The sequence below is a fragment of the Delphinus delphis genome, chromosome 5 (genome assembly GCF_949987515.2).
Source record: "Delphinus delphis chromosome 5, mDelDel1.2, whole genome shotgun sequence".
NCBI lineage: Eukaryota > Metazoa > Chordata > Mammalia > Artiodactyla > Delphinidae > Delphinus > Delphinus delphis.
The window spans coordinates 73,096,895-73,110,068 of NC_082687.1; the positions used below are offsets into that span (position 1 = coordinate 73,096,895).

The 13,174-nt window shown below is 37.9% G+C and overlaps 1 protein-coding gene across 6 annotated transcripts in view; it reads left to right on the top strand.

The window, feature by feature from the left end:
• Positions 1-13,174, top strand: part of ATP8A1 (ATPase phospholipid transporting 8A1) — a 236,037-nt gene that overhangs the window by 185,995 nt on the left and 36,868 nt on the right. For all 6 annotated transcript variants that reach the window (XM_060012624.1, XM_060012626.1, XM_060012628.1 and 3 more), the window contains 5 exons: positions 1,116-1,190; positions 1,295-1,417; positions 5,095-5,173; positions 10,300-10,361; positions 12,571-12,627. In XM_060012624.1, the coding sequence (XP_059868607.1) occupies positions 1,116-1,190; positions 1,295-1,417; positions 5,095-5,173; positions 10,300-10,361; positions 12,571-12,627 (396 nt within the window). The remainder of the gene's footprint in view (positions 1-1,115; positions 1,191-1,294; positions 1,418-5,094; positions 5,174-10,299; positions 10,362-12,570; positions 12,628-13,174) is intronic.

Sequence of the window (13,174 nt, forward strand, 5' to 3'; positions counted from 1 at the left end):
CATCCTAAAAGGAAAAAGAAAAAAGGACATGAGGAAATTTTAGAGGTAATAGATATGTCTGTTACCTTGATTAGGTGATGGTTTCATGCATGCATGCATATGTCCAAACTCACCAAATTGTATACATTAAATGTGTGTCATTTTTGTATGTCAATTATGCCTCAGTAAAGCTATTTTTATTAAAAAATAATTCATCCTAAGAAATAGAGATGTTTAGATTTCTGTACAAGAATATTCAGTTCAGAATTATGTATAATAGCAAAAACCGGAAGCAAGCTAAATATCCAGAAATAGTTATAGCCACACTGTAGGGGATATATGTCCATTAACATCATTTTAAAGGACATGTAAGGGTGGGAGGGAGGGAGACGCAAGAGGGAAGAGATACGGGAACATATGTATATGTATAACTGATTCACTTTGTTATAAAGCAGAAACTAACACACCATTGTAAAGCAATTATACTCCAATAAAGACGTTAAAAAAATTAAAAAATTAAAAAAAAAGGACATGTAACAACTTAAGAAAAATGTGTATTATATAATGTTAAGGAGAGGAGCAGGACATGACACTACATACAGCTTCCCAGTAAGATAAATCTATGAATATATATAAATGAGCTACTACATGAATACAACCAAAGTGGAAGAAAATAAATGGTGATGATATTATTATAGGAAACTATTTTATTTTCTAAATAAACAAATTTTTAATTATAATGAAAACAACAATAATCTTTAAATAGCTATCAGAAGGTAGATATTTTAAAAGGGAATTAAAGCTCTAAAATTTTAATTGCATAAAATATATTCTCGTAAGTGCCTTTTAGGAAACAAGGTTATATCTAATTTTTTTTATAGTCTGTGACTGCCCATTGATATAGTTCTTTTTTGATTCAACAAGTGGAACCAGTTCTGACTTAAATAGCAAAGACCTTACGAAAGAATCCCTTCGAATTAAAAAGCAAACCAAAAAAATGCCATTTTCAAGAGAGTCGTGAAAATACTATGTCAGTGAGGCTTTTATGCAGTGGTTGAGTATACAGCAGATTCTAAGCAACGAATTTATGGTTTTTGTGTTCTAATTTGGGGGGTTTGGGATTGTTTTCTTCCTAGATCTGGTTTGCCTTTGTTAATGGCTTTTCTGGACAGATCCTCTTTGAGAGATGGTGCATAGGTCTTTATAACGTGGTAAGTTTAGGACTTTTTATTATTCCTGTTCTATTGAATGCTTTGAGATAGACGTTCACCCTGAGTTTGGCTGCCTGGTATAATGACGAGTTTGTGCACTTTAGATGTTTACAGCAATGCCGCCCTTAACTCTGGGAATATTTGAGAGATCATGCAGAAAAGAGAATATGTTGAAGTATCCTGAATTGTACAAAACATCTCAGAATGCCCTGGACTTCAACACCAAGGTAGGAACCAGTGCCCTGGTGGGACTTGCTTTACTGCTCCAATCGCTTGGGGCATTGGATCTTCTAAAGCCAAGGAAACAACTCCCGGGTCCTGACCATGGCAGGTCAGATTTGCTTAGGGTTCTGATATGGACTGAGAAGTTGTTTTGTTTTGTTTTGTTTTGCTATAAATTTAAACTGTAGCCACAATTCACTGGGGTTTGCCAGGCAGCAGTAAACTGGGTCTAGCAGGCAGAAGAGGTGCCCCTTTGGCCCTCTGACTTTCTGTCTTTGCAGTGTTCTGGGGCAATGGTCACTCCTCACAGGGGTCAGTACTGCAGGACTGACAAGGACTGTCCTTACACATATAAAGTGGTGAGAGGTAATATATCATTCTTTTCTAATTTTCTGTTTTGTGGAATAACCTTGTCCTTATTGGAATATTAGGTTGTTTGTATTGGGCATTGAAAATATAGTCTCTGGTAGATAACTCGGCCATAATACTCAGTATTTCCAAGACATAAAATTTAATACAAGATTAAATAACCAACACTTTATCTAATATCATATTCCGGGTTTATGTCCTACATAACAAGCCATGGGCTCCTGTCATCTTTGTGATCCATGGTATTTCTTCATCTCAGCAACAAAAATATCTAATTTCCTGAAGAGTTTACTTTTCCTGCAATTATTTATTCTAAAATGTTTCCAGTAGTATGTTAGTAATTCGTGTTTCTATCCAGTGTGAGGGAGGAAAAAATTTTTTTAATTTTATAACAGTCAAGGTGGATGCCGTTTTGAAACGATAATAAAAGTATCAAATACACCTTCACAGAATTTTTTCCCAGTCGATATAGTGCATGTTTTTTATGTTATGCATGTTATGTTACTAATAATTACCTGTAAGCTAAATTCAGTGTTTTGAATTTAGGAAATTAATGTAGGATTTTTAAAATATTTATTATTTCATAAAATTCTCAAATGACATTTGTTCTCAGTATATCAAGGGAATAGAGTGAAACAGGTGTGTCAGTGCCTCTAACCTCATACAGTAAATGATAATGTTAAGTTTACCACCAGGATGTTATTCGTCTTCTGAGATGAGGTCTTCAAGAATGCACTGTGCACAGTGTGTCCAGGTGTGCAGATGCATACAATTTGAGGGCATGGTTTTAAACAACTGAATTTGGTTAAATTAAAAAAAAGAAAAAAACTAAAGCATTCTTTGACTTACACCATTTGTTCTAAAAAGTATTTTTAGTGGTCTTTTAAAACCTTTACTATTTATAATATGCAAGGTCTATGCTTTTATTTTTAAATGTTTTATTTTTTGATTCTTTAAAATTTAATTTTCATGTCCAGTTTGTATTAAATTCCACTGCCTTGCTGTAATGTTTTTCATTACTTACGGTGAGTATTTTCAAGTGACGGAAAGCCATATCAGGGCAGATACAATGGACCATGAGCTCTTGTTTCCTTGGAAATGTAATCTGAGAGCTAGGAAGGTTCCAGGCCTACTGGCATGCTAACAGTAATCCTCACCGACCCAGGCAGTTACATCAACCTCAGTCACACTTCCACATCTCCCGTAGCTCAGGCTTCACGGTGCTCTCTCGAGAGTTAACTTCCCAGCCACTACCTTGGCCATGGTACTGTTGCTTATAAACATAAACTGATCCTCACAGGATTACCCAAAACCACCCCTAGAGGGACTTCCCTGGTAGCACAGTGGTTAAGAATCCACCTGCCAATGCAGGGGACGCGGGTTCGAGCCCTGGTCTGGGAAGATCCCACATGCCACGGAGCAACTAAGCCCTGTGCACCACAACTACTGAGCCTGTGCTCTAGAGCCTGCGAGCCACATCTACTGAGTCCACATGCTGCAACTGCTGAAGCCTGTGTGCCTAGAGCCCGTGCTCTGCAACAAGAGAAGCCACCACAATGAGAAGCCCACACACTGCAACAAAGAGTAGCCCCTGCTCACCACAACTAGAGAAAGCCCGCGTGCAGCAATGAAGACCCAATGCAGCCAAAAATAAATAAATAAATTCAGTAAAAAAAAAAAAAAAAAAAAAAACTCTGCTAGAAAGTCACATCCTTTCATGCCCTTTGCATGTGGCAACTTGGAAACAGCCTTGCGGCCAGTGAAAAAGTGTAGCAGGTCATATATAGTTTTAATGTGTGAGCATCCTTCCTTGTACTTTTTGCTATTCTTTTGTTGTATACAAAGTACTTCACTGTCTGCAAAGCCCACGCGTTTAGAAAAGTCACCAGATCAACCCAAATAGATTCTACAGCTCCAGTATCCATTTAAATATTTATAGATACACAAGATGCCAACAATTTTTATAGGGTTTATGGTTTTTTCTAATGATTTCAGTGAAAATTATTTGAATAAATCCCATATGAACATTTTAAAATTCAGGGACACATGGTTACAAAATGCATATGTGTATACACAGCTAGTGCTGCGGGTCCCCAGTGTAGAAGCATTGTTGCCCTGAATGATGATGATTACGTTTGTTATGGTAAAAAGGGTCGGAGGTTCTGAGGTCATGACAGGGGTTAAAGGATTAACATGTGACAATAAGTATCAGTCAGGAAAATGGAAAAGTAGAACTAATTTTTCTTGCACCCACCTGTGCTTTCTGTCAAATAAAAACTTGCAGTAATGACATAGTGAGGAGAAGAGACAAAGGTTAATGAGTAACACAAGTTCAAATGTGTAATGTATTGGAGCGTAAATTGGATCATACAACCCGGTGTGGCTGGGTGAACTAACAAAGGAGGTTGAGATCACAGTGGAAAATTTTGGGAGGCAGGCAACTTAATTTCTGTTGTTTGAACAGCTTAAAACTGTTAATGCATGCCAATTTTATTTAGCATAAGTTTTGTTTGCAAGAAGCAATTTTGAATGACAAAACTGCAACCATTCAAAGGGCCATAAGAGTTCTAAACAGTTTTTCTATAACTTAATCTTTCACATCCATGTTACAAAGAAAAGATCAGTGATACTTGCTTTCTTGTTCTTAAAATACAATAGATGAGAAAGCAATAACAGTTAAACTACGTTATAATTGTATGAAGTTTAATGTTGACAGGTGTTTAAAAATTATGAAAGTCTTTTATTACTTAGGTCCTAGTGAAAATGCTTTGCTTTAAGGAATTATACAATTTAAGTGTTATACTTGCTATATTTAGTGTGTGTGTGTGTGTGTGTGTGTGTGTGTGTGTGTGGAGGGGGAGAGAGAGAGAATGCACTATATCCTTACCATTAAAAAGTTTACACTTTTATTGCACATGGAAAAGAGAAAGTAGGGATTTCACTAAATTACAATCTTTTCAAAAGTCTATTCTAGTGGAATTATGAAAATAGTCCCACTTAAAGAATTTCAAGGTCTGCAGTTATTTGAAATTTTATTTTCTTTTTCAGGCAGAAATTTAAACTTTTAATACTTGGTTTTTAAGAAGTAGAAAAAATTTCAGTGAAGCTGAAAAAACATTTTGAGAAACATAAAAATAAATAAATGACCCATGAAGGTCTAAGAGGCAGAAAGTGTCTGTCAGTTCTATTAATTCACAGTGGTGGCCCGAGAGAAACACGTTTTGTGAATCTAGCTCACAGATAAAAAGAAAGGTCAGAGTTCACAGAGCTAGTTTATCGCAAATGGTTCTCATGGATTTTTGTTTTCCCTCAGGTTTTCTGGGTTCATTGTTTAAATGGCCTCTTCCACTCAGTTATTCTGTTTTGGTTTCCACTAAAAGCCCTTCAGTATGGTAAGTAGAAAGGACATGCATGCTAAGAGATGACTTTTTACTTGTTTCGAAAAATAATTCATTGTCAATATACGTTAAAAATTATAGCAGTGTTTCGTGTTATGGTATTTTTCCTTAACCTAAAATACATGCATCTAAACGTTGTACACACTTTAAAGATTTTTACTGTTCCTTTGGGAGCAAAGTGATTTAATATATGCAAAGCCTTTCTTCTCTACTTCTCATGTTTTCCAATCTTGCAGAGAGTTAAATTTTAGGGCTCTTTCTTTTCCTCTGTTGATGTACAGTTTGAAGACGATAGTGCTAATATTTTATGTGATCTATTTATTATACCTGTGAGGCTTGTATCAACTCTTTATACTGAACCTAATCAGACATGCTAGTACTTTCAAGTACTTGAGCCGGAGCTTTAAATGAGATTTTTAATATGTTTTTAAGTTCATCTTGGGGTGTAAACTTTTCTCTGCTTGCTTTGAGGGGGTGATGTTATTTTGTCAGTTTTGAGAGATAGGCTTATGGTGAATTTCCTCTACACATAAAAATGATTAAGTAGCCACTTTAGAAAAGTGGCTGGGATGCTTAAGCTGGTGCTACTGTGTCCGGAGCAGAACTTGCCCTGAGATCCTGAGGAAGATGGCTGACCATTCAGCTCTCAAACTACAGTACTTCAAACATGACACCTCCACCCAAGGATCTGTGCGTCCTTTAGAGGTACTGGCCGTCCTCTCAGCCTGTGAGTTAACGCTGGCCCATGAAATGCAGTGCCAGATGTTCTATCCCACCTACGGAGGGATCCTTGTAAAACGTAAATCAGACCAGGTGCCTCCCTCCGCAAAACCCCACAGGCTCTATCACATTTAGAAAGAAATCCACAGCCCCAGCCTTGGCTAACCACACCCGACTTTCCTTCTTCCCCAGCCCGCTCTCCCTGTCCCTGTGCTCCAGACCGCAGGCCGTTGTGTTCTTCCTCATCTTCACCAGATGTTCCAGCTGCTCTCTTCCTCCCGCCCTCGGGTCTGTGCTCAGAGAGGCCCTCCCGGATCGCCCTGCCTCAGAGACCCACCAACCCGCCCCCCTGCTGCCCCCCTCTCCCCATCCTCCTGTATCCTCTTCATGGTGCTTGCCTATCGGGTGTGATATATTTGCTTTTTTTTTTTTTTTTTTTTATAACTATCATTCTCCTCTGTTAGAATCAAAGCTCCAGAAGGGCAGGGAACTGTCCATTTAGTTCACTGTTGTTTTCGTAGTGCCTAGAACAGCGCCAGGCTCACCGTCGGCACCCAGTCCGTTGTGGAGAAGTTCATGAGAGCATGAGTGGGAGGGTGTGAGTGTCGCAGAGAAGGCAGTACTTTCATGTCCTAGTCGGAGATTTTCATCTCATTCCTTTATTAACTACTCTGACAGTCCAACAGTGAATACTTCTCATGTTCTAGGCCATAGAAATAAGTGTGGTAAGAAAATCTAATTAAATATAAAATATTGACCCAGTGGGCCAGGAGAATCACAGTGGCATTTTTTTTTTTTAGATAAAATTTACATACCATAAAATTCACCCTTTTAAATTGTACAATTCAGTGGTTTCTAGTATATTCACAGAATTGTGCCAATGTCACCACTTTCTGATGCCAGAACATTTTCATCACCCCATTCCCATGAGCAGTCACTCCTCATTTCCCCTCCCCCTCCCCCAGCCCCTGGCAACCACTGAGTTTTATCTCTGTGGTTTGCCTATTCTGGACATTGCCTATAAATGGAATCATAATACGTGACCTTAGTTCATCATTGTTGCAGCATGAATCAGTACTTCATTCCTTTTTATGGGTGAATAATATTTCATTGTACATATAGACCACATTTTGTTTATCCATTCCTCAGCTGATGGACATTTGGATTGCTTTCACTTAGGGGAGACATAGGGTGTTGAAATCTAGGGTACGATAAAGGACTTTAGACAAGTTCTCCAGGTAGTTTATTTTCATAACACAAAATCAATGTAGGTATGAAAAACTAGGCATGTCCATCTATGAAACTGCTATTTCAGTGTTCTAAATCAGAAAAAAAAGAAACTTAATATCAAAAGTAGCTCAAACCAAGCCGCCTCCACATCACCTTACCAATCCAAAACACTTTAGCAATGACAGGGTTTGAAAGGAATTCCTAAGTAATTCCAGCCCCAGAAGACCAGCCCCAGAAGAGTCTCCCTTTGCATTTGTCTGGGGAACTGCCAAAGCCAGCCAGCCTCAGCAGAACCAGTTCACAAGGGGTGCTGTCTGAGGAACCCAAACCCAGCCAAGTCCAGAGAACATGTGCTTTCTCTTCTTAAGAGATAATAACATATAGCACAAATTGTGTTTTAACATTCTGCTTTTTTTGGTCTTCTTTTTATTTTTACATAAGGATTTTTTGTTTTCTTTAGCGTTTGAAAGAATGGGGTACAGAAGAAATAGAAATAACTATGTAATGTATGGCTAAGTATTCATTCATCGACTTGCTTCAGCGTTTCTCAAAATATGGTCACCTGAGAAGACTCAAGACCTTTTCAGGTCCATGAATGAGGTCAAAATTTGAAATTGAAATTAGTTCAATTTCAAAATTGAAAATAGTTTCAAACTTTTTATATTATCAAGACATTATTTGTCTTTTTCATTGCTGACGCAAGAGCAATAGTGGGTAAAATTGCTGGTACCTTGACACAAACAGGGGTACAATTGTATTAGGAGTCATTCTTCACTGCCATGCACCCACGTTAAAAAAACAACCCCGAAAAGCTATTTCACTTAAGAATGCCCTTGAAGAAGCTGTAAACCTAATACTTTTATTAAATCCTGAAACTCGATACACATCTTAGGAATATTCTGTGTGACAAAATGGGAAGTATGCGTAAAGCACTTCGGCTGCATACCCACCATGCAGCAGCTTTATCAAGGTAGAGTGTCTTGGGGCTTGTTTGAGTTGTGAGCTGAGCCAGCTACTTCCATGAGGTTACAGAATCGTGCATAAGTAAAAGATCCATTCAAAATGCAAAATGGACCAATGGATTTTTTTTAAGGTTAGGTGTATTTTTTTTTTATTGTAACATGGGTTTATAGCATTATGTAAGTTTTGTGTGTACAACAGTATATCTCTACTTCAGTATGCACGACAGCATGCTTCCCACCAAAACAGTTTCAGATTCTACACTGCTACTAGCCTTTAGGAAACTATCTCCGCCACTGTAAGAAACTTCTTGAGTTTTAAAGTAGTATCAAGGAATAACCACAATTATTAGAAAAGATTACTAAAATACTTCTCTCCTTTATAACGCCATCTCTCTGTGAATTTGGATTTCCCTCATATATGGCAACCAAAACAATATGAGAATCCAGCTCTATTAACCCAGACATTAAAGAAATTGTAAAAATGTAAAACAGTGCCAATTTTCTCACTAATTTTTTTGTTTGGGAGAATAAATATGTTTCATAAAATCTGTTTTTATGTTACATATATAGGGTATATTACTGTTAGGTAAATCAATACAAATTTTTTAATTTCTCTCTTAATTTCTAATTTGGTAAATATTGGTAGATATAAACCACATAAACAAAAGCTTTGAGGGATTCTTAATAATTTTTAAGAGTGTAAAGGGGTCCAGAGACCGGAAAGTTTTAGCACGAATAATTTACCTAAATCATCCAAATGCCAAACCTGATAAACGCAACAACAGGCTTTTAACTTTTTTCCTCGATTCGATTTTGAAATGAATCTCCAGCTTATGACAAACCAGTGATGACTAGAAGGTTTAGTTGGACCCAACTACGATTATTTTTGATAACTTGCTTATATTGATTAAGGGACCTAACCAACGTGCCACATAGCAGAAGTATGGAAGTCCAGAAGTAATCACAAGATGCTTTCAGTTATTTTGTAGATTTGAGTTTGTTAATTTGGTTCTATGAAAGTTCACAGATTAATGGCAGGCCTTTATCTCTGTCCACCACATACCACAGGACATGTTAGCGTGTCAGATCCTGTGTCCTTCATCATGGGATACTCCATAGAGAAAGGTAGTCTCCTAGGTTTCGGGGCTGCCCCTTAAGCAGCGCTTCGTGGCTACTTTTATCTGAAAACCTTAGAGGGGAGGCGGGGTCACACTGTGGAGCATGGCTGGGTGCTTTATATATTTAACTTATTGTAATCTCAAAGCTCCTCCAAAGTAGGGAGTTTCACTCAGTCTTTTAAGTGAAGAAACTGAATTCAGTGGAGATTGATTATAAATAAACCAAGATGACACAACTTGTAACAGAACCCCGCCTGGTCTGTATGTCCAAAGCTCACCTGGCTCTCCTTGTTTCTTCATACCAGCACCATGCTCCGTGTCTCCTCTCAGTTTACTCTAACATATTTTGTACTTCCATATTAGGCTTTGAATAGCTATTGTCAAATATGTGCATAAGTAAACTACTGTATGACACATACCATGGGCTTTACATTTTTCAATGGTACCAATGATTAAATTATTGTTATTTTTTTAATTTTTTATTTGATTTTTTTAATCAGTAATAGTGATTTTGGTTTGTCAGTACCACTCCCTTCATCTAAAGGCATGTTTATTAGTCATTGCTAGAAAAACAGAATACCTTTAGATGTACCCCTGAATTCAGCCAGATCCTCAAAGAGCCATGTGCCTGGAGTTATATTGGTGCTCCCCAGCCCTCTGTAAGTTGCTCTTTCGGTCCAATGCCAACAACTGTGAGAGATAGTAAGAAGGCTCCCTAAAGCCCTCATCTATACTGTTAACAGAGTTCTTTTCTAAGGGTTCAGAATGCCTTCTGTCTTACTGCCCATAGCATTAAGCTCCACTTGAATGATTTTTTTTTTTTTTAATCTCACGAACCCTGAGAATTGGTTAACAGTTTCCTTCTTCATGTTGACTGTTGGAAATTTGATTTTCATTTGTGACCCATGTTAAGCAACTTTATGAGACTTCATACAGTGTTTTGTTAAATTAGCCTCATTTCTGGCTCCATTGTGTGGCTCTTGGTTGCCCTTCTTTTGTTCAGCACTCCTAAATTGACTTGTCTTTGAAAGGATTCTGAAAGGACCTCAGTTATTTTCAGTTCTAACAAGTCTCTCTTCTTTTCATGCAGGTACTGTATTTGGAAATGGGAAGACCTCTGATTACCTGCTGTTGGGAAACTTCGTTTACACTGTGAGTGTGGAACGTTTGCCTCGTTTGCATATAAAATTGAATTTTCATACGAGCTCATTTTCACATTTAAATGTGTGCATTTCTGGATTTAGGGGTTGTTTACACTTCCTCTTAAAAATGAAATGAGATGTTTCGACTAGTAAGAGATTATTTTATATTAGGGTATAAAAATGTCATTTAGGTTCACTGACTTTATAGGCCTTTGGTTGCTCTTATTTTCAATATTCCTTCTTTACACTTATTGCCTCACTTTCCCTTTTTCTCTTCCTTGTCCCTTCTTCCTCAGTTTTATTTTACTGCCCTTGTTCGTATTTTTTTTGCTTTCCTAAATTTATGGCAAGTAGTACCATTCTACTTGGGTGTTTAACCAATAATTATTCTAGAACTTAATGAAAAGAAAGTTGGGAGAGAAATCTCCACTCTTTTGGGACATTTAACCCACACGAGGCATGGACCCCGCTGTGTTAAGTCACTATGTCAAACACTTAAGGAGGATGCACAGTTGAGTGTGAGCTGCACCCTGCCATTAAAGAACCAAAAAAGGTTTTAAAACCATTTTTCCCTCTAAGGTCAAAAGCTCCACTTGGATGCAAATGCTCAAGGTCACACAATTAGTCTCTAATGAAAGTTTACTCCAACCTTGAACTCTGAATTCTCCAGCCAGTGTCCTTTCCTCTCCATGGCCCCCAAGTGGGGGCAGTGTGCTGTCCTAAATACTAAGTGGCCATTGGTACGGCTGACTCGGTGGAAAAACTATAATACAATGTTTAAATAACTGAATAATAGGAAGTTAAGACCATTAAGTAACAGAGGGATTAAGGTTTTGGCAAATCGAGGCTCTCCTTTCCATTGACCTCAATGAAGTAGTAAAAAAAAAAAAAAAAAAAAAGGGAAAACACATTTTGAGGGCTAGTGGTTTGTTCTCATACAACACGAGTAAAAAACAGAAATAATACTTGATGGACTAAGTTTAGAAATAAAGTAGATGTCACAGATGTCTCTGAGGGACTTTAAAGTATCCAAGGCTTAAGAGAGAGTGTTTCTTTAACTTTCTGTCAAAATCTCTCTCTTGTTTTAGAATTTTTTATATAGCTTAAATTAAACACTTAAATTTTAACAAGAGTTTTATTTCTACAGATATTTATCCTAAATTGCTATTAGATATCCCGCTGAGAAAGCTCAAATGCTTCACTTTGTCCTGACTTTATGACGCCACTGGAAAGCATCTAATACTGTGTACAAACCCTTAACAGTGCCCAAAAGTAGGACTGCGCCCTTGAAGCTCTCACCACTGATCACCAGTGCTAGGCAAGCGTCACACTTCCATCCCGGCAAACTACTGAAAGTGCCCCAAATTCCTTTGGCTACTAACAGTATTTAATATTTTTGATTATAAATAGATAATAATAGATAATGCTGCAGTGCTAAGCACTGTTCTTGGTGTTTTACCTATAGAGTAGGTGAGCTTTATCAGTCCCAGTTTACAGATGAAGGAGCTGAGACACAGAGAGGTCAAGTAATTTGCCTTGTGCCTTATCAGAACAGTTAATAAATGATGGAGTCTTGAGCACAAATAGTCTGACTCCAGGGCAATACAGTCTGACTCCATTTAGCCATTATGCTATCCTATGGAAAACACAGCGCAGTTCGTTAAACCCGGGTCCCCCTGCTTTAGAATTAGTAGCATGGGCACCAGTGACAGTGGGTGTGTACAGCATGGAGATGTAACAGGCTCTTACATTCTACTCTGCAGGGTTTCAGGTAAGTAAAGTTACAGAGTAAGTGTTCAGATTTCTAAATATCCAGTTATATTACTTTTACAATTTATCTTTAAAATTTAGAAAATGGAGGCTTTAAGTACTACCGTTGATAAAAAATAAAATTAAAGCAGGCTTGGAAACCCAAGATTACTATAGATGATTCTCCATCACTGTTCCTGAATTGTACACGAAGTAGCCAGGCCCATGCTCAGAAGCTCATGGCTGGACTGTCAGCCATTGAGGGTGAGGGGAAGGCAGGGAAGGGAGTCGGGAACGTGATGCTGTAAATGGCAGTTCCAGCCGGTCGTGGTCATGATGTTCAGCCACCCAGCTAACTCACTTGTTTCTTTGCTTGTTGGACGTACAAGTCAAGCTGTGAGTAATCTACCAGTCCAATTTGATGAACTATCATATTTATGAAATAAAATAACATTTCCCTTCTGCTTTAGTTTGTGGTGATAACTGTGTGTTTGAAAGCTGGATTGGAGACATCGTATTGGACCTGGGTAAGAGACTCTGTAGTCACAACCAAGGAATATCCCATTTACTTATGTGTCATCACTAATTTTTGCTGTTGTTTTTCGTTCTAACTGCATGTGTCCCTTTACCCTGGTTCCACAGGTTGTTAATTGTAGTGGGGGGGAGCAGTCAGGAATGGACTAGCGGCAACTGGAGACTCTAGTGTGGAAACACTTAGTAAAACTTAAATAAGTTTATTTACCACAAGACTTCTCAAGAGCCCTTAATATATTGCTGTACATTGTAAATATCCCTGGACGGGAGGAAGCCTTCAAACTTACTGACTAGGAATCTTTTCTTAGTAGAGCGTATCCCAAGACTGGCAGAAAACTCATTGGAAAATGATTCTGAAGACCAAAACTATCAGAGAAAGATTTGTCCTCAGACATTTGTAGATATCCAGTCTGAATAAAACAAGTTCCATTTTAGATATGTTAGTACCGAAGTATATTCACATCCAGGTAGAGAGACCCAATAAATAAAAAGAAAGTTAGATGCTCAAGGGAAAGATGGGCACAAGACATTTGGATTTGA